The following is a 26,683-nucleotide window of genomic DNA, read 5'->3' as shown; positions in this document are numbered from 1 at the left end:
TCCCATTTTCTGCGCTCTCCCTGCACTCCTGTTCTCTTCTCTCTCTCTCCCTCCCCACACTCCCTTTCTGTACACTCTCCCCACCCTGTGGTTCTCTGCTCTCTATCTGACCCACGCTCCCATTCTCTTCTCTCTCTGTCCCCATCCTCACGTTCTCTCCCCTCTCTGCCCCCATTCACCCGTTCTCTCCCCCACCCTCCCGTCCTCTGCCCCACCCTCCCGTCCTCTGCTCTCTCTTCGCCCCCCACCCTCCAATGCCGTATACCCTCTCTCTTTCTCCATCTTCCCGTGTTCCTTCCCTTCTGTGTCCCGTCCTTTCTCTTCCTCTACCTCTACCCTCCCATGCAATATTCACCCTCTCCTTCCCCACTTTCCCGTTATCATGCTCTGTATCCTCTCCCCCCGAAATGTCATAATCTTCCCCACACTACCAGGCCATGCTCTCCTCCCCGTACTTCCTCTTTCCCTTGATGCCTTCTTGCCCCTTGGCATAGACTTTAACCTCTTCCACCATCCCCACCTTCCTCACCCTCCCCTATGCCTCTCTCCCTCCCGCCCTCCGCCTCCCTTTTCACGGGGGAGGGCCGGGTGAAGGGTCGCGGTCAAGCCTGACGTTCCCCCGCCTCGCATCCAATCGCTGAGGGCGGTGCTTTACGCAAACTCGGTGACCGTGGCCAATGGTGCCGTGCTTTGTTGCGTGGTGTGGCTGGCGGTAATGTTGTGAGTTTGGGGTTTGGAGTGGCCGCTGGGTTGGTGTTAAACCGAGGGCGGCTTCCGTCCGTGGTCCGCTCGCCGCGCTGCTCCCTTCCGTACTGAGCGCGCCACCGGGGGCTATGGTTTTCCTCAAGCTCCGAGACCAGGTGAGCCTCACGCCGCACCGCGCACCTTGTCGCTGGTAGCAGGACTGCTGCTTGGGCCTGGGGTTCGGTGCCCGGCGCCGAGTGTAGGGGCTGGGGGTTGGCGAATGGTCGGCCCGGCCTCTCTCGGGAAATGGCTTTCCCCCAGCCTCGTCTGGTTCACTGGGATCGGGCTCGAACAACTGATGGCCCCGATATGGTGGGGATCACCTTGGCCCCCGTGTTATCAGGACCCGGGGGTGCGTGACTCTGTTCCTTACCAACCTCGTCTGAACTTCGTCGGTTAGAAGGCGGGCGATGAGTTCCGACGGATCGAAGGGTCGGAATGTGTATGGCGGGGGAATGTGCAGGTGTGTTTCTGTCGGAGGGATTATGCTTGGGTGTGTTAGTGTTGGGTGGTCACGGACACGTTGCCTGGGCTTTGGGCACTGATCCATGTCGGACTGGACATTTGCTGAACCGTGGATTTGACAGAGGTGTTTCCGCGAGAGTGGAGGTTGCAGCAGGTGGTAAATGACGAACTACACTGCCCTTTCTACACCACTTGTTTCAAATGTTGTTGGTCTGTGCCTGTCTTCATCGGTAATAGTATACAAATCTGTGGCGATCCATACCGAACTAGAGAGAAAAAAATTGAAACGTGATTCATTTAGAATGGTGTCAACAGTCATAGATTGACTGTAGTTTTATCATGCACTTGCTCTTTGAAGGAGGTATACCCAGATCTGTCAGTCTTTGCATGTCGAATCTTTTACCAGTCTTGCTCTGTAGTTGTACTGGTCTTGATCTGTTCCTTTGGCATAACTGAAGACAACAAACAAAAGAATGTGCAGTGAATGAAGTATGGGAGTAGAGGGACTTCATATTTATTGATTTCAAAAGTTGGCAGATCAGAGGGGTAAATGTTAAGATGTGAGAGATATTTGAGGTGGGAGTTCATTGTGGAATGTAATAAAGTATTTGCGTAGTATTGTCAACATTTGCGTTCACTATGTTACAGAGAGAATTTGAAGGAAATTTACGAATATGTTAGCTGGCAAAGTGTATGTGTTTGAAGTCTTGATTAATGGCAGTTGTTTTATTTGGAACTGAGGAGGGCAAGGAGAAATGCAGTTATGGTATGTAAGATTGATCCTAAGTTCCATTAGCAAAGCAGTGGATCTTTTAGATAATTAATAAAAGATTACCAGAAAATCAGGAGTTTCCAGGTCAGGGTCATGTGTGACTTGGGAGTTTGTTGGTGATGATGTTGTGTCCATGCCCATTTACCTGTACTTAGTCATTATCATAGAGAGATATGGAGCAGAAAGAGACCCTTTGACTCACTGGGTTGGTGCCAACTCTCAGACCACCCATTTCTGCTCTCCCACGTTGTCATCATCTCACCCGATTCTGCTGCTAACCTACATGTCATACCAGTGAGCAACTGACAGATGAAAAAGCCCATCTGCACTTTGTTGGGGTGTGGAAGGAAATCCACTAGGTCACATGGAGAACACGAACACACACACACACGCACGCACACAGTGCCAGAGATTGAGACTGAACGCCCGGTGTTTGGAGTTGTGAACCGGTAGCGTCATGCAACACCAGAATCTGTAGCTTTTTATGCCTTGATGATTCAGGTGCTAGTCCAGAGTCCGGGTACTTTTTAAATGACCATACAATATTATGGACATTGTCAATGACAACTGATGATGTTGATATTGCTGATTGTTCTCTCTCCTTATGTAGAATTCCAATTTTCATTTCATTTCTTTCCTCGAGAAAAAGTTCTTTCCAGGCCAAACAATCATTACCCTTTCTGCCACTTTTGTGAATATGTTGTAGTCATGCAAATTAAAGTTTATCCATTCAGGCACGAGTTACTAGAATCCTGCCAATGGCATTTCCAATTTTGTTACATTATTAAGTCAATTCTTGTCAAAGTTACTCATGGTGTTTTCTGTGATATTGACAGTTATCACTGTTCTCCTCCAGCATTGTTCAGTTGAGTATGAGTACAGTCACTCAGTTTACTTGGCACTCAATCTAGGTCAGAAAGTGGCTTCTCATCCTGATTCCTGGTCCTTGGTTCTGTACTGTTATCTCTAATGTCCCTAAGGATTTATCACTGTTGCTGATTATTTCTCATAGGCTGTCTGGCAGGCCATTTGAAGATGATCACTTTCCATTTATGTAATGATGCTGTCAAGTTCTACTTCATCCCTCTTTTAATGAAGTCCAAAATTATCAATCTTCTAGTCTAGATTCAAGCATAATTTAAGTGGAGCAGCAATTTGGTCTGTTGCTGTTGGCAGGAAGCTTTATGAAGTTCAGGGCAATTCTAGGTAGGTTCCAAACTTTGTAAAGGTTCATGGTGAAAACCTAGACCACTTCTGGTAACTTGAGAGCCATCTTTTGTGAAGGCAATTCCCCACTGCCTTCAATACCATGCCTATGCTGACTACGATACCATCCTAAACTAATCCCATCTGCTTGCTCCAGCTCCATTATCTTTCTATTTGAGTGTTTTAAAACAGTACTATTGTATGTATTTCTACCACTTCCCCTAACAATGTGTAATTAAAAAAATAACTTGCTTGAAATCTTGAAAGGATTTCCCCTCTTAAAGCTATGTCCTCTGGTGTTTGAAACTTCAACCCTGGGGGAAAAAAAGATTCTGAGAATCTATGCCTTTCATAATTTTATATACTTTTATCAGGTCATTCATCAGTCCTGCACATTAGTGGAAACAATTCAGGTTTGTCCAACCTTTCTTTATTGGTAATACTCTCAAATCCAGGCAACCCCCAGTGAAATTATTTTGTACCCTCTTTACCTCTGCATCCTTCCTGTAATTACACCATCAGAACTGGACCCAATACTCCAAATAGGGCCTTAATAAAGTTTTATAGAGGTGTAATATAACAAGTCAACTTTAATACTCAGTGCCTCAGCTGTCTTTTCCACCCTGTTCACTTGTGTTGTTACTTTTGGGGAGTTGTTAACTAGTACCCAAGGTTCCCCTGCACATCAGTGCTTGTAAAGCTCCTGCCATTTATTGTATAATTTACAGTAACCCTAAACCTTGCATTTGACTTCCTAAAATGCATCACCTTAAACTTGCCTGGATTAAACAACATCTACCATTTCTCTGCTCTTATTTTTAACTGATCTATACCCCACTGTTATATTTGGCAGCCATCCTCACCAGTTGAAGTTGAACTCCTGTAAGTTCTCAAAAAATAAGTGAACTAACTTTAGCATCTTCTTTCAGGTCAATACCTTGAGTATTGAAATCCTAGCTGCACTTAAGCAGCTACAATATGCAGACAGTGTTGTTTGCATGTCTGATAGCAAGCTCCCAGAATGGATACAATTTATTATCTGAATTACCAGGTGGACAGTGGAAGAGACTGAAGAGTGTACTCAATGTCTCAACATAACATTTCTCACAGACTCCCAGGAGCCTTGGGTCCATGACTGCTCAAAGTGAAGAAAGAGCATTCTGGATGGTATTGAGAACCTCAGGGCTCATTTGGGAGCCCACAAGGTGGCCTGAGTAAGCATTAAATTCACTGCTTATTCCATCTGTGCAATATTCATGGCAGGCGTGAACATTTTTGAGACCACGCGTCTAATGTAGCAATAATCTTTTTAAAAAATTCTCGTACCATGGTAATTGCCAATTGAAAACCACACAGTATTTACAGTTTATTATCACTGAATATCCAGAGTCCACTCACAAATGACAGGAGGAATATAAGAGCAAAGCCAATGTCAACCAGCCCAACTATTTCATTTTCAATCTTTTTATTGATTTTCAAATAAAGAATATACAAATCAGAGGAGGAGTTTAGCAAACAGATAATATAAAAGACATATAAACAGCAATAATAATAATAAGCCCAACTATTTACTGTCATATACTAATGTGTACACAAGGTCTATGAGGATTTCAAAACATGCATCCAACATCCCATGTTCTCATAGCCATCTAGCTGGCGTCAAGCTGGAATGAGATGTTTCCTGTGAACCTTTCACTCCATCACGCTGAGCACCGTCATCCCCTAGGGTTGCTTGCTCAGCCCTCTGTTGTTCATGCTGCTAACATGACTGTACTGCTGGATCCAGCTCAAACCAAATCATCATGTTCTCTGATGACACAACAGTGGTGTACCCTGGCCTCATTAGTTGCCTTAAAACCAATAAAAATATAGTAGAAATGTGTAATACAGAAAAAGTTGGAGGAACTTAGCAGGTTGGGCGGCATCTATGGAACGGAATAAACAGTAGACATTTTGGGTCAAGACTCAAAACATCAACTATTTATTTATTGCCATAGATGCTGCCTGACTTGCAGAGTTTCTCCTGCATTTTGTGTGTATTGGTCAAGATTTCCAGCTTCTGCAGAATCTTTTGTGTGGAAGTAAGTAATCCTGGATCAAAAAGGACTGACTGAGTGTTCTTCCCTCAGGATCAAATACACCACCCTGAATATCTGCAGAAGGTCAGGTCAAGTTTATTGTCATATGCACAATTATGGTGAAGTATAGGTACAGTGAAAAACTTACTTGCATCAACATCATATGAATGTGGACACAGTCAACATGCACTACATTAAGTATCTATAAATTATACAAGACTAAAGAAAATGGTGCAAATCAAGACATTAATGCAAAAAAATATACAGAGGCAAGAACTTGTTAGTGTAAGAACTTGTAGTGTAGTGTTAGATAGATAGATAGATAGATAGATACTTTATTCATCCCCATTGGGAAATTCAACATTTTTCCAATGTCCCATACACTTGTTGTAGCAAAAACTCATTACATACAATACTTAACTCAGTAATAATATGATATGCATCTAAATCACTAACTCAAAAGCATTAATAATAGCTTTAAAAAAGTTCTTAAGTCCTGGCAGTTGAATTGTAAAGCCTAATGGCATTGGGGAGTATTGACCTCTTCATCCTGTCTGAGGAGCATTGCATCGACAGTAACCTGTCGCTGAAACTGCTTCTCTGTCTCTGGATGGTGCTATGTAGAGGATGTTCAGGGTTTTCCATAATTGACCGTAGCCTACTCAGCGCCCTTCGCTCAGCTACCGATGTTAAACTCTCCAGTACTTTGCCCACGACAGAGCCCGCCTTCCTTCCTCAGTGATCTCACACGAGGAAATCTGCAGATGCTGGAAGTTCAAACAACACACACAAAAAGCTGGTGGAACACAGCAGGCCAGGCAGCATCTATAGGGAGAAGCACTGTCTACATTTCGGGCCGAAACCCTTCGTCAGGACCTTCCTCAGTGGTCTATTGTCTTTGCACCTACCTGAGAATTATTCTTATTGCATAAACAAATTAACTGCTTCTTGATCAAATCTTCTTTGCTAGAAATTTAAATAAAAACAGGAAATACAGGAAATATTAATTAGATGAAAGGTAATCAACTTGAAATGTTGCCATTCCACAGATGCTGCCTGATCTGACTATTCCTAGTGTTTTTTGTTTGTTTCCAATGAAGTATCTTAGCATATTGTGCACCATTGAAAGTGCTATATGAATGAGAGCTATTCATAGAAAAGTAAACCAGTAGTATCTTCACTTCCATGGTTAGGACTTTCCTGCCAAGCCCAGCATTTACTGTCTGTCTTTCATTGTCTATGAAAAGCAGTTAACCTCTGTGGCTCCACCCCCCCGGTGGAGTTACATTCCTTCCTCCTACCCACCGATGCTACTTGACCTACTGAGTTACTTAGCTTCTGTTTGTTGCTCAAGATTCCAGCAATTACAATCTCTTGTATCTATATTAAGTCTGTTGGATAGGGAGTTCCAGGATTCGGGTCTCGTGGCAGTGAAGAAAGAATAACATACTTGGATGTGACTAAGAGGAGAATTTTGCTCTTGTATGATTGATGCCCTTTGTGCCAGAGGACACAATTTTGTGGAATACTGTTGGAGCATTCCTGATGGGAAACATTAGAAGGGTGATGTGATGCTTGAGCAATATATAAAAATACAAAGTAAATTTGTTTTCAAACTAGGTATACGTCACTGTGTACTTCCCTGAGATTCATTTTCTTGCAGGCATTCACAGTAGGTATGAAGGAATACATTAGAATCAATGAAAAAAGGTGGACAACCAACCAATGTGCAAAAGAAGACATACTATGTAAATACAGAAAAATAAATAAATAATATTGAGAAGATGCATTTAGTGTACTTAAAAGTGAGTCCATGGGTTGTGGAATCAATTCAGTGTTGAGTCCATGGGTTGTGGAATCAATTCAGTGTTGAGGTGAATGAAGTTATCTATGCTGGTTCAGGAGCCGAATGGTTGAAGGATGATGAATGTTCCTGAACCTAGTGATGTGGGACCTATCTCAAAGGCAGCAGCGAGATGAGGGGAAGACCTGGATGATAGGGGTCCTTGATGATGGATGCTGCTTTCTTGTGGCAATGCTCCTTGTAGATTTACTTAGTGGTGGGGAGAGCTTTTCCTGGACATGGGTGTTTCCATACAAGACTGTGATGCAACTAATCCAGTGGATACTCTCCACTGTGCATCTGTTGAAGTTTGTCTAAGTTTTAGCTAACGTACAATATAAATGCTTAACTTGGTGGATGGGAAATCAATCAAGTCTGGTGCTTCTATGTTTAGATATCAAGCTAGCAAAAGCTATTCTGACATGAGCTCTGCAGATGTTGCAAATACTTCGGGGTGTCAGGCAATGAGTTGTTGCTACTTAAGCATTTTAAGACCATAAGACATGGGAGCAAATTAGGCCATTCGGCCCAATGAGTCTGCTGTATCATTCCATCTTGACAGATTTATTATTCCTCTCAACCCCATTTTCTTGCCTTTTCCCTATAACCTTTGATGCCCTTACTAATCAAGAGCCTATTAGTGTTAAATTTAAATACACCCAGTGACTTGGCCTCCACAGCCATCTATAGCAATAAATTCCATAGATTCATTGCCCTTTGGCTAAATAAATTCCTCCTAATCTCTGGTCCTAGACTCCCCCACTGCGTCCTCTCTGCATTCACTCTGTGTAGGCTCATCAAAATTAGATAGATTTCAGTGAGATCCCCCCCCCCCCCCCGATTCTTCTAAATTCCAGTGAGTACAGCCCTCAAATGCTTGTCATACATTAACCCCGTCATTCCCAGAATCATCATGAACCTCCTCTGGACTCCCTCCAATGCCAGTAAAACTTCTCTTAGATAAGGCGACAAGACTGCTCACAATACTCTAAGTGTGGGCCTCAGCATTTACATCCTTGATTTTGTATTCTATTCCTCAAAATTTTGCTGCTATTGCATTTGCTTTACTTACTAAGGACTCTGCCTGTAAGTTAACCTGTAGGGAATCCTGCATGAGGACTGCTGAGTCCCTTTTGACTTCTGATTTCTGAATTTTCTCCAATTAGAAAATAGGGTACACCTTTTTTGCTTTTCTGACCATACACTTTTTTTCTTCTATATTTGCATGCTGAGGCCTCACAAGGTTCTTGGTGCCACCACTTCCCATTTGTTGCTTGTCATCAGCTTTGCAGGACATAAAGCTTTGTTTTCATTTGTTAGTTGTGGGATTCATTTGCTTTGTGTATTGCATGCTGGGTTTGATGTTGCAGGTTTACAATGTTGGCACCTCATTTTTAGGTATGCCTGGTGCAGCTATTGGCATATACTTCTACATTAATCCCTAGGTGAACACTTCTTTGTAAGAACAATAAATATGTATAATGCAAAGCTCAAATAATTACAGATTTGGTAGTGTTTGTAAGTATCTCTTGGGATGAAACTAAAGAGTGTGCTTTTTATTGAGTGCCTTTCAGTTAATTCCTGGAATATGCATTGCTCCAAATGGTGAAAAATTTGCTTGAGTAAATCCCATCAGTTCATGAGATTTTTCAAGATGCTATAGCGCTAGTAACTTGGTTGCAAGCGAAGACTCCAGCTAGCAGTAAGTTAGTTCATAGATTTTGGTGATTGAGTTATGTCATTTACAGTATATTCTTATAAAGTTGTATTAAATATAATGGTTTTTTTTTGGAAAAGCTTTTCCTGTGATTCCCTAAGGATAATTTTATGTACGAAAATGAGTTTGGATGTACCTTAACCCATTAATTTGTAGATACTTTTATTTCCTGCTAAGTGGACAGCTCCACTTATTAGGAGGATATATAATGATCATAAATCAGAATTAATCCTTGTAGTTGGCTGCAATCAGTCTACATTTTCTGAATGGGCTTCAGCCTGCAACCTGAACCAGAGGGAGAAAGTAATGACTTGCTTGGATTCCTTTATGTTGTGTTTGTGCAGAGTGACTGGTGTTTTTCATTTAGTGGAACAGCAGCAATACTTGCATGTCACATTGAAGAAACCTGCCCACAAAGGCATTGCAACCTCAGTAATAGGTTTTCATTACTCTAAAAACATTTTCTGTGGGCTCTGAAGTATCGCTGACATTTCACTAAAATGATACATCAAGTAAATAGTGTTCCATTAGACTGAAATATTCTCAGGAAATGTACAATTATAAAGTTGCAATTTTGCAGTACAATGATGGTAAATATTATAATAGAAAAATAGGGATACGAATGGATGAGAATTGATCTTCTTGCTGTCATGGACTTCTAATAAAAATTGCTTAGTATTTGCTGTCTGTGATACATCAAGAAAAATAGCAATTCTGATGACAAAGTCACTTCCATGGCACACTGAATTAGTGCCTTCAAGAGATGGTTAATGAGAGTATTTTATCCTGGTAATAGAGATACGATTATTCCACAGTCAATTTTAGGTTAAAGTAATATTTGGCGATTCTTACAAATGTTGTCTGATAGAAATTTCCATTTATGATATAAATTTTTTTTATTTTTACTTTATTTTTTTTCCACAGTAGTGACCTCTCACATTGAAATGGATTATTTCAGCTATGATTTTTCTAGCCTTATGCCGCTGGTAATTAATTATCTGGTACATTTTTCTTTGTTTACCATTTGATCATAATGGGGCATCCAAAATGGTGCCAGGCTGTGGTCTTGGATGAGGTCAAGGGTTTAGGGACAGGGATGTGGGAGAATTAGAGATCAGGCCGGACGGAGTCAAAGCCTCCACTCTGCGCTTGAAGACCAGCAATGCAGACATTGATCATGCATGGAGGGAAGTCTGTCTGGCAGGGCAGCACAAGTGTGGGCTGGTGAACTCCCTCCACACCCGGGTCAGTGAGTTGTTGAAGAGTGGGCTCTGGAGTCAGAGGACTGTGCAGGAGGAATGAGGTTTGATGACCCTCTGGGTTTGTAAATCAGTTGGAAACATAGTTCGATGCCTGTTTTTTGGGGTCCTGTCATCAGTGAGACTGGAGTTCAAGGTGATTGGGAGGTTGAATTGGAAATCTAGAAGTGGAGGCCCCAAGTCTATAAATCTGTGATTGTACTGGGGAAGTTGATGCTCAATGTCTCTAAGTCTGAGAGCCCACTGGACGCTGGATGCTGGATGCTGAAGATGGCCTTTCCAGGGATTGGAGGATTATGCATATGCCTGGGTGAGAAGGAAGAATGAGGGTTGTTTTGTTGTTGTTCTGTTGCTTTTTGTGTTCTTTGTTCTGTTGAGGATTGTGCTGGAATGTGTGGTGACACTTGCAGATTACTCCATCACATTCTCAGATGTGTTGATTATAAACACAAATGATGTACAGCATTTCACTGTATGCTTCGATGTACACATGCTAAATAAGTTTGAATCTAGAATTTCCACTGACTTTTGCTGTATGTATTGTTACAGGAATTTCTTTTAAGGTGATTGGATTAATTATTCTCTGGTTTCTACTAATAGGAGCAATGTGTAGCAGCCAATTAACCTATCTTGCTGCAAATCTTTAAGATGTGAGAGGAAGGCATGGTGTGATGGTATTAGGTTTACTGACCACCAAATTCTAAACTCAAATAAAGATCTTAAGCCTTATGGGACATGATAATTTATGACTACTATCACTAAAAGGAGATAATATGGTATCTATCCAATCTTCAAAGACTAATTTACTTCTCTGTTTATTCTCCATGGTGAGTTTAGCTGCCAATATCTGGTCAACACCTTTGACCACAGGGCCATCAGGCAGTGGTCAACACGTAAGGTCCTGCAGGCATTGCGGGAGAAGGACGTGATGGACACAGTGGGGTGGTTCTCTGAGCAGATCGTCCAGTTCATCTGGAAAAATGCCTCATCGCCAGACCTCACTAACAGGCACCAAGACCTCGCCTGGCTGGTGGTGAGAGGGGCCCTCCCAGTCCAATCCCTCCTGTATGCCCGGAACATCGTCTCCACACCTCTCTGCCCAGGGGAGGACTGCGGTGAGGAGGAGTCAGTGACCCACCTCTTTGCACACTGTGGGTTCGCAGAGAAGGTGTGGAGGAAGATGGTAGGGACAGTGTCGAGATTCATCCCCAGCAGCTGCGTAACAGAGGACTCTCTGATCTACGGGCTATTCCCGGGACGCACACCAAAACCAACATCCGGTGCTGCTGGCAGATCATCAACTTGGTGAAAGGCACTCTTTCGTTGGCCCAAAACTTGATGGTCTTCCAGTACATGGAGATGTCCGTGGGGGAATGCTGCCGACTGGCACATACTCGGCTGCAGGAGTACGTGCTGAGGGACATGCTCAAACTTGGTGCAGCCACCGCAAGGACCCAGTGGGGAAGGACCACAGTCTAGGCTTCTTCTCCCGTGGGAGTTGAGGGGTTGGGGTGGTGGGCTGTATACCCCTGAACAAGTGTATGTAAATATGAAGTAACAGAGTGCCACCTGGGTGGCAAAAGTGTGGGAATGTAAAGACTGTAATGGAAACATTTGTAAAGGACTGAAAGTCATTGAATGGCTTATTGTATATAATATTATTTTTGAATAAAGTATATTTTGATTTTTAAAAATCTGCTATTTGAGTGATGGGTCCCCTCTCCCTACCAAGAAGAAGATGCTTCCAACTTAAAAAGTAGTTTAAAACACAGTTCATTTATTTTCAGTGATACACATTTAAATCCACACACTAAAAACACATTTAAAACTCACTGAACATTTCTGTTTTAAACATTTCCAAATTACAAATCATTTCTGAAATGCAAAGCACAAAGTATTAAGGATTTCGAAAACAGAGGTACAATTCCTATAAACTAAAAAGACATACCAAAGAATTGCAGACAAACAAATTGTCCGCCACAGATTCACCCCATGTTTCTTCCTTTTTGTTTGTTGTTCTTTATCCCATTGCTAGTAAACCCGAGTTGCTCTCTACATTTATACTCTTCCTCTTCCACTGGGTGACTTCACATGCATATGATATTTCATTAGATATCCTTTTAACACAAAGTAGTCTAAAAACAATCTTTGGAAACATAGACCTCAGGTACCTCAGCAATAAATGCTATAAAGCTAACTTCCTCAAGCACATGGATGTTGCAGTTAAATACACATCTGTTATTGATATGCTAAATGATATTATCTATCTGTTCTGCAAGCTTCCTTGAACTAAGCAACTTAAAGAATCAGTTTTGCTCTGTGATAACACAAAATTCAACAACTCATTGTCTTATACCTTTGAGCAATAAAAAATCAGGAATAGTTACCTTATACCTGCTTTCACAGATAGAGTATCTACTATCTACAGAGCTTGTTTGCGAAGCTGTTCTCTAGAGAGTGCTTTTTAACTTTAAGCTGCTTGCTGCTTGCCATTCACATTTTAAGAACTGAAGACTGACTTTTATGACTAGAAGCTGAACAAACTGTTAGTTGGAAATCTGATTCTTACAAAAGAAAGCAAGCTTAGCAAACATGAGACAAGAAGCAAGTATCCATCACAACAGCGTGTAGAGGAAGCCTATACAGCCATAGAAAAAATGTGCAAACTCATCTCAGACAACTCCGGTCAAGATGGTGCCAGTGAGCAACATTACTTTGGGTGACATCTTCCAGAGAGTCCATGAAACTCTTCTTTCACTTTTTTTACATCTTTTTATTTTGAATGTGCTTCTGGTACTGTTAGAGCCTGTGATCTGCAGTTTGAAGATCGATTGAGTGATCTGGTGCTTTACTGTCTCTGAGAACATTCCAGGAGGCGAGAGTCTTTGAGGCTTCGAAGCTTAGAGATGGGCAGCGAGCCCACAATTTACACCATTTCTTGCTGCATCGCCGATTAAAATGTCAAGGAAGATTAAAACATTGAGGCAGGCGCAGTGGAGACTGGGCTTTCAGTGCCATTTACCAGCACCTCGCTTACTGCTGCCAGAGAAGATGTCTGCATGTGATGGTCTCTTGTACTCTCTTCCTCAATTGCTGTCAGAGGATGATACCAGAGCTCTGGGCCTGTGGTTTATGGATTAGACAGCAGTTCATCTGGACTCTTTCAGTTTTATTGTTTTATATTCTGTGTTTTTGCCTCTTCTTTCATGTTGCGATTTGTTTTTTTTGTGGTTATGTATAGTTGATGTTTTTCTTTGAAAGGGTTCCATATTTTTCTTGTTTTGTGACTGTCTGGAGAAACGGAGGTGGAAAGTTTCTCCCCCTTCAACTGAAACATGTTCTGAGACCCCTTCATAAGCTCCATTGGGCTTCCTGTCGCGCCAAAAGTTTTCTAGCGCTTGCATGTAACCCACAGAGGTATCAAAGAGGTTCTGTGTCTTTATGGATCTCACTCCATTAGCTTTCAACCAATTGCTGTCTTGTTACGTCATCAGAGCACATCTACTCATCCAGCAATTGAGAGGTCTGCTCCGCCCAAGTCTCATACTCCTCTTCCCCCTCAGGGGTGGGCTTCACCCATGAAAACATTCTCAGTTCTCGATGGCTAGAACCTTGAGCCTGTGCACTGGGCCATTTATTTGCCAGAGAAGTAAGGCTGATACTAACTCAGAATTTTCACTCCTTGCCGGGGAATTCAAATCTGACCACTCCTTCCCCTTGCTCCGCAAAAGCAAGAGCAACCTGTCTTTGAAGTCTCCGCCCCCAGCTATGGGAGACACAGCTTGCGATTCGGCCCGCTCGCCTACACTCCCGTCATCCCGGAAAGTATGAACAGACCAAGGCCCCCCCCCCGGGGCCCTAATAGTACCATGCAGTTTCACTAGTTCAGCGCTAGTCTGAACTAGAACAACGTCTTTGCCCGCCATTTTATCAAACCTCCACTCCACCCCTGCGGCATCCGTAATCAGGTATTGTAGTCACTTTACCAAACAACAGTTTAACACAGACTTAAACACACAACCCACTGGATCAATGCTCAGGGCAATCACACAGCATCCAATGAAATTGATCCCAGACGATACCCCCACAATGAACACCCTGGTTTCCTTGGCTGCGCAAGTCTAGGGACGACACTCAAGTCCCACCAAACTCATGAGATTGAGACGGCTCAATCCCACCCCAAACCCCAGTTTGTGTGGACGCTGTGTAATTTGCGACCCTGTTACAAATTAGTGCCATGAAACAACAGACAGTACATTGCATACGATTAAGGGATTATATTTATGAAACTCAACTAAAGGGTTAGTAAAGAAAAACAAAAAGAGCCCATTCTAACTAAACAGTCAAATGTGCACAAGTTGGAGCTTATGTTGAGCTTCTCTGTCACTCACGCGCAGGGCCCTCAGTCAGTGTGATGCCCACAGAACCTTCCGAATGACGCTTGCAATCCATCTCGAGCAAGCGGGTCTCCCACGGACTGGTTTTGCTACAACTGGTTCTTCCCAGTGTCTCCTCTCTACATCTCCCACCAAACAGAAACCCCAAACCCAACCTTAGTGTCCCTCACCAGAGAAATCTACCCTTAATTTGACCATCCTAATTGGATGGCACACATTTCTCCTCATCTCTTTCTTCAACAATAACTTAAACAAGCTGAAAACCAGCTGCTCTTACAGAAGTGCCCAAAATGAAATACATACAGCATAACAGTAAATTTTAGGACATCACACTAATATATTCTCATGTTTTTTGTGATCTAATAGTTGTTTGCCCTTTGAGTTTGATACAATACTTCCTTGATTTGCTTTTTTCAGAGCCTTTCTTTCTCATTAGAGATTTATTAATTATCTTTTTAAAAGGTCTGTATTTGTTGACCTACCATCTTGCCCTTTTTCTATTCTCCTTTTAAGCTTTAATCAACTGTATATTCATATCTTTGTCATTGCCTTAATTTATTTTTAGACACTAGTTTCAGCCCCAGCTTTCTCCCACATACTGAATTTGAAATCGATTCTGATCATTTTCCTATGGGATCATATGCTATGAGGTCATTTATTGCACAACACCAGATCTAAAATAACCAGCTCTTCGATTGGTTCCTCAAAATATTGCTCTCATAACTGATGCCAAATGCACTCCACAAATTTGCTTTCAAGGCTTCTGTTGTTAACTGGATTTGTTTAAAATATGGGATTAAAATCACCCATGATTAACGAAGAACTTTTGTATTACTCCCACCCACTTTTCAACTCCATGTAATTCTTCATCCTGAACTTCAGAGCGAGTATTATCTTTCATTACTGTAGAAATCATTTATTAATGGAGCCACTGCACCGCCAGCCTCTGTCTGCTCATCCTTTTGAAATGTCAATTACTGTCAGTGATTCAGTTCCTAAACAGTTCTGTATTTCCCTGAGTTACAATAGTCATCATGCTGGGGGTGGAGGGAGAGAGGGGCAAGCCTTTGAGATACCAAATTTGAGAAAAATGCTAAATAAAGAGATTATTTAAAAAATATTTTTAAAAAGTTACAACTTTCTTAATCTACCATTTATCTAGAAAATCCAATAAGGTAATCATAATAAACACCAAATAATGTCTGAACTTTGGTGTTAAAATGTCATATAAATGTGGTGATAAAGGACTTGAACAAAATGCTCGTCTCTTGTCTTCCAGATTAAGCTTTCTAAGAAAACATGCTTAAAATTTCAATTTTGAAAAATAACCAACTTTTTAAATCTTCATCTGTTAGTCTTAATTTTGTCAGTTTTATAGTATTGATTTTTAGTCATAGAATGCAGAGAAACAGGCCCTTCGACCCATCTAGTCTGTTGGACCAAAGCCCTCCTTACCCCTCCCATCCATGTACCTCTCCAAACTTCTCTTAAACATTGAAATTAGAATCGCATCCACGACTTGTGCTGGCAGCTTGTTCCATACTCTCACCACCCTCTTGAGTGAAGACGTTTTCCCTCATGTTTCCCTTAAACATTTCACCTTTCACCTGTAACCCATGACCTCTAGTTCTAGTCTCACCCAACCTTAGTGGAAAAAGCCTGCTAGTGTTTACCCTATCTATACCCCTCATAATTTTGTATGCCTCTATCAAAACTCCCTCAATCTTCTACGTTCTAGGGAATAAAGATTCAGATTTGTATTGAAATCAGTTCCAAATGTGCTTTGCAATCATTGCAATATATGTACCAATAGCTGCATAATGAATGAGGAGCTGTATAAAATGTCAAGTAATATGAGATGGACATTGGCCTTTATCAACTGGCTCTGCACTAGCTCTAGCCATCTTTACGTAACAGCTGATGAAGGGCCAGGAGGCTTAGAAAATGTTTACAAGTTATGACAAATCTTTTGGCTGGTGGTATCAAGTTACTCTGCTTGGAAATTACGCTGCATGCAAGCACACACTTTAATTAAAACTTTTCAAATGTACCTGATTTACTTGCTGTTTGGATTGTTTAGAATAACAGAAAAAAGTTGAAAATATTGGGTATAACAATGACTTAAGCTAACTTAGAACCCAGTATGCAGCTGTGAAATACATGTATCTAATGGGATCAGTCTGATCATTTGATAATCGCCCGCTGAGTGCCCTTTCTGTCCTTTTTGGCTTGTTATGCCAACAGCTGCCACAGAGTACTCTCCCCAACAGTTTTCAGGATGCCCTGATTCTTGTGAAAGGAGGGACAGGTGATGCCATCAGAGAAGGAGTGTGTAGGCCAGAAGGAGGGCAGATAGAGGCCGATGATCCAAGGTCAGACTCAACCTCAGTGATCTAGCAATCTCTTCAGCCTTTTAGGTGAGGGGGTTAAAGAATTTGACTCCTAGAAATATGATCTGATCTTTTGGGAGCTAAGTTCATATCCGTCTTTATACTCAAAGCTTTAGTATCTCATTTTAAGGTTAAAACAAACAAGTTTTTGCTGAGTGATACTCTTTGAAGTTGTTTGAATTATAAATTTGTAAGATTGCTTCAGTTTGTAGCTCTGGATAGTACAATTGTAGGCTGATAGTCAAAGCAATAAATGGCAGTAAACTAAAGTTAGATTGAAACTTTGAAGTCATAAATTTTAACTTAAAAGCTATAAATTCTTCATTGCTGATAGGAGTAGCCAATAGCAATGTAAAGCTAATGTATATGAAATAAGACCATGAAGGCAGTGGTTGGTGCACCACTTTACAGCTCCAGTGATCATCTGTAGGGGTTCAATTCCTGCTGCTGACTGTAAGGAGTCTGTATGTCTCTGTGGGTCTCCTCCCACATTCCAAAGATGTGTGGGCTAGGCTTTCCATGCCCACAATTTCCTGTGTTACCACCAGGAACATGGTGACACTTGTAGGCTACACCCAGCATGTCCTCGTGACTGTGTTGGTCATTAATGTAAAAGACACATTTCAATGTATGTTTCAATGTACATGTGACAAATGAAGCTAATCTATCCATTTATCTACTTGAATTGTAAATTACTAGTGAAATAACATTTCCGAAGTGTACAAGTTGTTAGTTAACCATCCTGAATATTGAATCCTGAGTTGTGAGTTCTAGAGTAAGAAAATATGAAGTCCTGTTATGTACAAACAAGCTGGATGAACTCAGCAGGTCGGGCAGCATACGTTGACTGCTCGTTTCAATGGATGCTGCCTGACCTGCTGAGTTCATCCAGCTTGTTTGTATGTGTTGATTTGACCACAGCATCTGCAGTGTACTTTGCGTTTACTTGAAGTTCTGTTATCCCCTCCTGAAGATCTGAGAGTAACATTTGTTACCAGTATCACTAAGAACACTGGACAACACATGTTTTCAAAAGTGTTGCTTCCTCAGAATTTTTTTTTGTTTATGATAGACTGCTTGAAGATGAACACAAATATAATTTCAAACTACTTGTATCACGTAGGAATTAGGAGAAACAACAAATTAACTTTTATTGAATATCAAGTCAAGTCAACTTTTATTGTCATTTCGACCATAACTGCTGGTACAGTGCATAGTAAAAATGAGACGTTTTTCAGGACCGCAGTACAAAAAACTAGATTGAACTACGTAATAAAAAAAAACAGAGAAAGCTATACTAGACTACAGACCTACACTGGACTGCATAAAGTGCACAAAAACAGTGCAGGCATTACAATAAATAATAAACAGGACAGTAGGGCAAGGTGTCAGTCCAGGCTTCGGGTATTGAGGAGTCTGATAGCTTGGGGGAAGAAACTGTTACATAGTCTGGTCGTGAGAGCCCGAATGCTTTGGAGCCTTTTCCCAGACGGCAGGAGGGAGAAGAGATTGTATGAGGGGTGCATGGGGTCCTTCATAATGCTGTTTCCTTTGCGGATACAGCATGTAGTGTAAATGTCCGTGATGGTGGGAAGAGAGACCCCGATGATCTTCTCAGCTGACTTCACTATCTGCTGCAGGGTCTTGCGATCTGAGATGGTGCAATTTCCGAACCAGGCAGTGATGCAGTTGCTCAGGATGCTCTTGATACAGCCCCTGTAGAATGTGATGAGGATGGGGGGGGGTGGGAGATGGACTTTCCTCAGCCTTCGCAAAAAGTAGAGATGCTGCTGGGGTTTCTTTGCTATGGAGCTGGTGTTGAGGGACCAGGTGAGATTCTCCGTCAGGTGAACACCAAGAAACTTGGTGCTCTTTACAATCTTTACCGAGGAGCCGTTGATGTTCAGTGGGGAGTGGTCGCTCTGTGCCCTCCTGAAGTCAACAACTATCTCTTTTGTTTTGTTCACATTAAGAGACAGGTTGTTGGCTCTGCGCCAGTCCGTTAGCTGCTGCACCTCCTCTCTGTAAGCTGACTTATCGTTCTTGCTGATGAGACCCGCCACGGTCGTGTCATCGGTGAACTTGATGATATGGTTCGAGCTGTGTGTTGCAGCACAGTCGTGGGTCAGCAGAGTGAACAGCAGTGGACTGAGCACGCAACCCTGGGGAGCCCCTATGCTCAGTGTGATGGTGTTGGAGATGCTGCCTCCGATCCAGACTGACTGAGGTCTCCTAGACTTCCTGACTGGGAGACCTCAGTCAGTCTGGATCGGGAGCAGCATCTCCAGTTGCAGAGGGAGGTGTTCAGGCTCAATAGGCTCAGTTTTCCAATCAGTTTCTGAGGGATGATTGTGTTGAATGCTGAACTAAAGTCTATGAACAGCATCCGAACGTATGTGTCTTTTTTATCCAGGTGGGTTAGGGCCAGGTGGAGGGTGGTGGCAATGGTGTCATTTGTTGAGTGGTTAGGACGGTACGCAAACTGCAGGGGGTCCAGTGAGGGGGGCAGCAGGGTCTTGATATGCCTCATGACGAGCCTCTCGAAACACTTCATGATGATGGATGTAAGTGCAACAGGACGGTAGTCATTTAGGCAGGACACTGAAGACTTCTTTGGCACGGGGACGATGGTGGTGGCCTTGAAGCACGTTGGAATGGTGGTGCTGCTCAGGGAGATGTTGAAGATGTCAGTGAGAACATCTGCTAGCTGGTCTGCACATCCTCTGGGATGTTATCTGGTCCAGCAGCCTTCTGTGGGTTGACCCTGCACAGGGTTCTTCTCACGTCGGCCACGGAGAGACACAGCACCTGGACATTCGTAGGAGGGGTGGACTTACTCGCCGCCACGTCATTTTCTGCCTCAAACCGGGCATAGAAGTTAGTCAGCGCATTTGGGAGGGAGGCATCACCTGCACAGTCAGGTGATGTTGTCTTGTAATTGGTGATGTCCTGGATGCCCTTCCACATAGGCCGTGTGTCGCCGCTGTCCTGGAAGTAACTGTGGATTAGCTGGGCATGTGCACGCTTTGCCCCTCTGATGGCTCAGGACAGTTTGGCCCTTGCTGTTGTTAAAGCTGCCTTGTCGCCTGATCTGAAGGCGGAGTCACGGGACCTCAGCAGCACACGCACCTCTGCAGTCATCCATGGCTTCTGGTTGGCACATATAGTGATGGTCTTGGACAGAGTAACATCATCAATGCACTTGCTGATGTAGCTGGTCACTGATGCTGTGTACTCCTCTAAGTTGGTAGAGTCGCCATCGGTTGCAGCCTCCCTGAACATGTGCCAATCAGTGTTCTCAAAGCAGTCTTGAAGAGCAGAGATGGCTCCTGCTGGCCAAGTTTTCACCTGCTTCTGAACTGGTCTGGAGTGCCTGGTGAGCGGTCTGTATGCTGGGATTAGCATAACAGAGATGTGGTCTGAGTATCCGAGGTGGGGGCAGGGCTCTGCCCGGTACGCGTTGGTGATGTTTGTGTAAACCAGGTCCAATGCGTTCTCCCCCCCTCGTTGCAAAGTCCACATACTGATGGAATTTGGGGAGCACTGACTTAAGGTTCATGTGGTTAAAATCACCGGCAACAATAAACAGACCATCAGGGTCTGTGTTCTGCAGTTTGCTAATAGCCCCGTACAGTTCACAGAGCGCCTCCTTAGCATTAGCGCTGGGGGGAATGTAGACACCGAATATAATGATAGAGGTGAATATGATGTGTTTAATTGCATAATGGTGCTGATGCTTTGTGATAGTTCAACTAAGTTAAAAATATTTTGTTAATGATTATCATTTGGACTCAGTGTCGAAGGCTTCTCGCTTAAATGTCCAACAGTGATTCACCAGCATTGATGGATTCCAGACACCCTGGTATCTTCTCCATGACCGCAATGTCCTGATGAAACTTTTCACCATGCTCGTCACTAACAGCACCAAGATTTGCAGGGAAGAAGTCTAAATGGGAATGCAGAAAATGAATCTTTAGTGACATGTTGCATTTCATGGTTTTATATGCTTGAAGCACGCTTTCAACCAGCTCCATGTAGTTTGGTGCTCTATAGATGCCGAGAGAAATTTCAACAACTTCCATGTGATTTTCTCCGGTCCCACTAGAAATTCTTGAAATCGCCTGTCATTGATGACCTGTTTGATTTGTGGACCAACAAAAATGCTTTCCTTAATCTTGGCATCAGTTATTCTGGGAAGCATCTGTCTCAAATATCAAAATCCTTTGTAGAAATTTTTGTGCCTGGTGATAGCTGTTACGTTCGCCAGTAACCGGGTGACTTACCAGCAAAGATAGAGAGGTCCGCTGAAGCCTGGTGCTACTATTTTCAAACGTTTTATTTATAAAGGGGCACAAACGTATGGTTACTACAAAACATTCAGATCATATACATTGTCAAAACTCAATCTAAAGCACAGGTGTAGTAATAATCAATCAAAAATGAGCTCTATCGTTGTCTAGGGGGTACTGAGTCCAATTGGATATAAGAGTCACTCAAAGTCTGCAGGCTTCCCCGTTTCGGGAACCGCTGGCATTTTACGTGTTGGAGAGAGAGAAAAGGAACACTTGCCCGTCGTCCTTGCGAAGCAAATCCCTGCTGTTAGTTAAAGCGGGTTTTCCTTTTGGGTCCAGCCACAGACTCCCGATCCGGAATCTAATGCACGTGGCTTCCTTCAGAATGGCTTCCCGCTCCGACGGGAAGCACTATCGTGTCTTCTTCGTGTGTCTCCTTGGTGCGTCTGAGGCCCCGCCTCGGCAGCCCACCTTTTATCTGGACTGGCAGGGTTGTAGATGTCAATCAGGGTGGGGGTGAGGCAATCTTTCCCCCCATCACCCATCTCACATTGCCCTTAGGGTTTGCACGTAGTCCAGTTCCTTATTCCACAAAGGTGTCTCCCGAGACAATGGCTGTGTCCAAGACTTTTGTCTTGCTGAGCGGCCAGCCCACATTCCAAACCGTAAGGCTCTCTCTCTTTTGCGATTCTCACAAAGGAGGGGGCTGAGGTCATGACATAGCAAATTCCATCCTTGCAGTCCTGAACCCAATAATTATTACTAAAACCTGCCCTGCCATGCAGCAGCCGTGCCACCTAAGCATGCCCAAACATGCCTGGACAAGATAGGAAACTTTCCAGCTTACATTGTAGGCAACGTTTTAATTGACTTGAATTATGAATTGAAATAATAAACATAAGTTTATTTTAAAAAAGGTGTGTGATAGGGAAATTTCATGTTGATTTTCATTATCAGTAACCCAAAATTCATAAAATACACCTAAAGGTATTCAGGAAGCAAAATCTTTGTTGTCCAGTGGAATCAGTATAAGTCTCATCTATGTCATGCATACCAGCTCAGAACTTCTAATGAATAATTACTGTGACTTTAAGAATCACTGCACACAGAAGTCGAATGATCTCTATGATGGGCACTTCTAATCACAAACAAGGGAAAATCTGCAGATGCTGGAAATTCAAGCAACACACACAAAATGCTGGAGGAACTCAGCAGGCCAGGCAGCATCTAAGAAAAGAGTACAGTCGACGTTTCGGCCTGAAACATCAACTGTACTGTCTTCCTAGATGCTGCCTGGTCTGCTTAGTTCCTCCAGCATTTTGTTATGGGCATTTCTAGTTGTTTTCATTGGGCATCAAATCAGATGGAACTCTGGTACTCAGCAGCTGTGATTTCATCAAGGCTGGAATGAATGGCACTTTGCATTACAGTTTGTATTAATGAGGAAAATGCACAGATTTTTACCTTATTCAAGTAATAAAATTTTAAATAATTTCAAATTTTGAAGTCTTTCTGTCAAAGCACAATACACAATTTTTTTAAAAAAAAGCTTTTTGGGCCCCAATTGTTTGCTAGACAGTGAATAATATACTTGACTTTAAAAATACTCTGAAATAATGAATGGGCAATTTTTCAGGGTATTCAGTAACAGCATAGTCCTTAAGTTCATGTCATGTCAATTCATGTGATTTTTCTTAATTGTGCTGCTGAAGGTTGATGCTTTTACAAATCGTGAAGAATATTTATCATTCTTTGAAGAAGGAAACCTAAACTATGCAGTGATCCAGGAGGCCAGGCAGTATCTGTGGAAAAGTATAAACAGTTGACATTTTGGACAGAGACACCTCTTCAGGACTGAAACATCAACTGTTTACTCTTTTCCAGGCTGTCTGGCCTGCTGAGTTCCTCTAGCATTTTGTGTGTGTTGCTTTGGACTTCTAGCATCTGCAGATTTTCTCTTGTTGTTATTTCAATCCCCCCTTGGCCTAACAAATAAAGGGAGAGCTTCAGTCAAATATTAAACAAGTTTGTTGTATTTGATGTTTTAGCACGATTCTGGCTGTAATCTTCTACTTTGACCTGGAAATGTTTCTGTCAGTCCAAATGCTTTGATCCCTGTGGTTCTAGATTGTAAGTACCAATGCACTGACCCTTGCAGTAGCCTCCAGTCTTTCAAGTTAAATGTAGGAAAAAGGAGTACGAGTAGGACATTAAAAAATTTTGTTTAACTTTTACCTTATGGTTCAGAAATCTCTTGCTCTTTCGTTGAATGCAGTAAATGATAAGCTTCCAGAACACTATTGGTCAGATTTTTGAGAGCAGTTAAGATTCACTAGTGGCTCTGCCAGTAGCATAGCTCTGTCTTACAATGCCAGAGATCTTGTCTTAACATTGAGAGTCACAGAGAGGTACGGCAGAGAAATGCGCCTCTTCATCCACCATTTTCGTATCGACTTTTTCACCCATTAACACTAATCCCTTTTCCCCACATTGGGACCATATGCTGCTGTGCCTTGCTGATTTAAGTATTTGTCAAAATGCATTTTAAACATTAAATTTCATCAGCTTTGCTCTACGTAGAACAGCCCATGTTCCAAGCCTTCCCTGGTAATACTCTCCGACTCTTCCAGTTGATGACCGTATTGGTGCTCCTTCCTGCACCCATGCTGAGCTCGTCAATTTCATCAACTTTGTCTCCAACTTCCACACTGCCCTTAAATTCATTTGGTCCATCTCTGACACCTCCCTCCCTCCCTTTCCTCTATTTCTGTATCCATCTCTGGAGATAAAATGTCTACTGACATCCTTATAAATCTACTGATTCCCACAGCTATCTTGTCTATACCTCTTTCCACACTGTATCCTGTAAAAATGCTATTCTCTTTTCTCAGTTCCTTTGCCTCCACTACATCTGTTCCCAGGAAGTGGCTTTCCTTTCCAGGACATCAGAGGTGTCCTTTTTCAAAGAGTGGGGTTTCCCTTCCTCCACTATTGATGCTTTTTTTTACCCACATTTCTTCCATTTTCTGGATATCCGCACTCACCCCATCTTCCCACCGCTTTAACAGTGATACAGTCACTTGAGTCCTTACCTACCACCCTATCAGCCTCCATATTCAACACCTAATTCTCTACAACTTTCGCCATCTCCAAAAGGGATCCTACCAGTAAACATTTCTTTACCTCCCCCCTCCCCCACCCAACCCGCCCACTTTCTGCAGGGATCGCCATCTCCGTGATTCCCTTGTCCATTTGTCCCTCCCAGTACTTATCCCTGCAAACGGCCAAAGCACTTACCCATTCACCTTCTCCCTAAAGTCCGTTCAGAACCCCAAACAGTCCTTCCAGGTGAGGCAACACTTCACCTGCAAATCTGCTGGGGTCATCCATTGTATCTGATGCTCTCTGTCCGGCCTCCTCTTCATTGGTAAGACCAATTATAAATTGCGGGACCACTTCATTAAGCACCTCCACTCTATCTGCCAAAAGCGAATTTCCCGGTGGACAAATATTTCAAATTTGATTCGCATTCCTGTTCTGACATGTTGGTCCATGGCCTCCTCAGGGTGGAGGAGCATCACCTAATATTCCTCCAACCTGAAGGCATGAATATAGATTTCTCATTCTGGCAAAAAAAATATTTTCCCTCCCTCCCTCTCCCCTCTTCTTCTATTCCCAACTCTGGCCTTTTAACTCTTCTCACTTGTCTATCCTCTGAGGGGACCACAACCTTGTCATAGGGTTTGGAGACTTGCATGCCTCAATGACCTGGAGAGCTATTTTGGCTGGAGTCAAGGCCTTGTGCTTTGACTCTTGGTGGGGTCACCCATGCCAAACAGGTCAAATGGCAGAGGCCAGACTAAGTGGTCCACCAGTCATCCAGGTTCGGGGGTTCAGCTCAGGGCTAGCAACCCTGACTGGTCAAAAAAATTATCACAGAAACAGCAATTGCTGCCCTGAATGCCAGGAGTGTAACAGGCAGTAACAAACTAACCTGCCTATTACCTCCCCCTGATGGCCCTCCTCCTTCCCTTTCTCTTATGGTCAACTCTCTTCTATCAGATTCCTTTTTGCCAATCCTTTACCTCTCCAACCCACCTGACTTTACCTATCACCTAGCTATCCTCCTTGCCCTCCCTCATCTTTTGTTCTGGCATCTTCTCCCTTCCTTTCCAGTCCTGAAGAAAGGTCTTGGCCCAACATGTTGACTGTTCATTTCCATGGATGCTGCCTGATCTGAGTTCCACCAGCATTTTGGATGATTTGCTTTTAAACATCATAGGTGAATTGAATTTTATTACCTTCTACTGCAATGTGTTCCAGATGTCAAACTGCTTCAAAAAAAACTTATAATCCCCCCCCCCTTTAAATTTCTTGCCTCTCACCATAAAATTGTGCCACATTTTTAATCTCCCTGCACCTGGTAAAGATTTTGACTATCTGTTTTATCTGTGCCTCTGCTAACATTTGTATGTTTGGATCAACTCACCCCTCATTCTCCTCCATTTTCAGTGAAGAGAAGCCTCTCCAATCCAGGCAATGTCCTGTGAATCGCTTCTGATACAAAGTCTAAAATCTTTGCATTTCTGAAATTCCTAATTATAATTTTTGTTGTCTGTGAGTGGCCCAGCATTATTTTTACTGAATTTGCTCCTTTAGGGTAGCCAGAGAATGTTTAACAATACATTCTTCAGACCTTTGTCAATTTATTCTAATATTATTTCTCTTTCTTGGACACTGCCTTTAAATATTATATATTACAATCCCCAGTGCACCAATCTTTTTCAATCTTACCCGATGGAATAACCAGATGGAAAACTCTGCCTACCCTCACCCTCCCTGTAAACTTTACGCATATCCATTTGTGTCTCCTTTCCCTGCCTGCTAAGGTGGTCTAATCACTATCTAAAACTCCTTTCAGGCACCTCACCCATCAATATCCCCCACTCCACTTAGTCTGCACTGCACTTCAGAGCTCAGTTTAAGCTCTTCCATGCAAGGTTCTTGACATGCTGATGCTTACTGCAGATTTGGTTGTGTTAGGATTGTAAATGTTCACAATGTTTTCATGTGCTGTTGTGGCTAATTGGTTGTATGGCATTCTCAACTAACTGAGTTTATTTAAAATATCTGGATTTAATTGACATTTAAAAAAAATTCATCTACTTGATTTGTTAAATTTATAGTTTAACTTTTAATTATCTTTATTCTCTCATATATGTGAGGTTAGCCATTAGTACATTTGAGGATTCCATTAATTCTGATTCGATCACCAACTCCATTTGCAGAAATTCAGCCCCAAACCCACAGGGAACCTTCGCCGTGCTTTGCTATTGGCTGCAGATACTCAACCTTGTAGTGATCTCCAACTCTTCTATCGACAAACCATCTCCTGCTTGGGCTAAAACTTTCAAATTTTGATTTGTCAGTCCAGAGCACTTGCTGCCATTGTTCAGCACCTCAGTCCTTGTGTTTTATGTGTGTAGATGAGTTTCTTGGCTTTGTTTCCACTTTGGAGTA

At 42.6% G+C, this 26,683-nt stretch overlaps 1 protein-coding gene across 2 annotated transcripts in view; it reads left to right on the top strand.

Moving 5' to 3' along the window:
• Positions 1–680: 680 nt before the first annotated feature.
• ankrd28b (ankyrin repeat domain 28b) overlaps positions 681–26,683 on the top strand; it is a 200,761-nt gene continuing 174,758 nt past the window's right edge. For both annotated transcript variants that reach the window (XM_073054413.1, XM_073054412.1), the window contains exon 1: positions 681–860. In XM_073054413.1, the coding sequence (XP_072910514.1) occupies positions 834–860 (27 nt within the window). In that variant the 5' untranslated portion in view covers positions 681–833. The remainder of the gene's footprint in view (positions 861–26,683) is intronic.

Source organism: Hemitrygon akajei, chromosome 8 (genome assembly GCF_048418815.1).
Source record: "Hemitrygon akajei chromosome 8, sHemAka1.3, whole genome shotgun sequence".
Lineage (NCBI taxonomy): Eukaryota > Metazoa > Chordata > Chondrichthyes > Myliobatiformes > Dasyatidae > Hemitrygon > Hemitrygon akajei.
The sequence above is the reverse complement of the archived record's forward strand: the minus strand, read 5'-3'. Positions and strand labels throughout refer to the sequence as shown.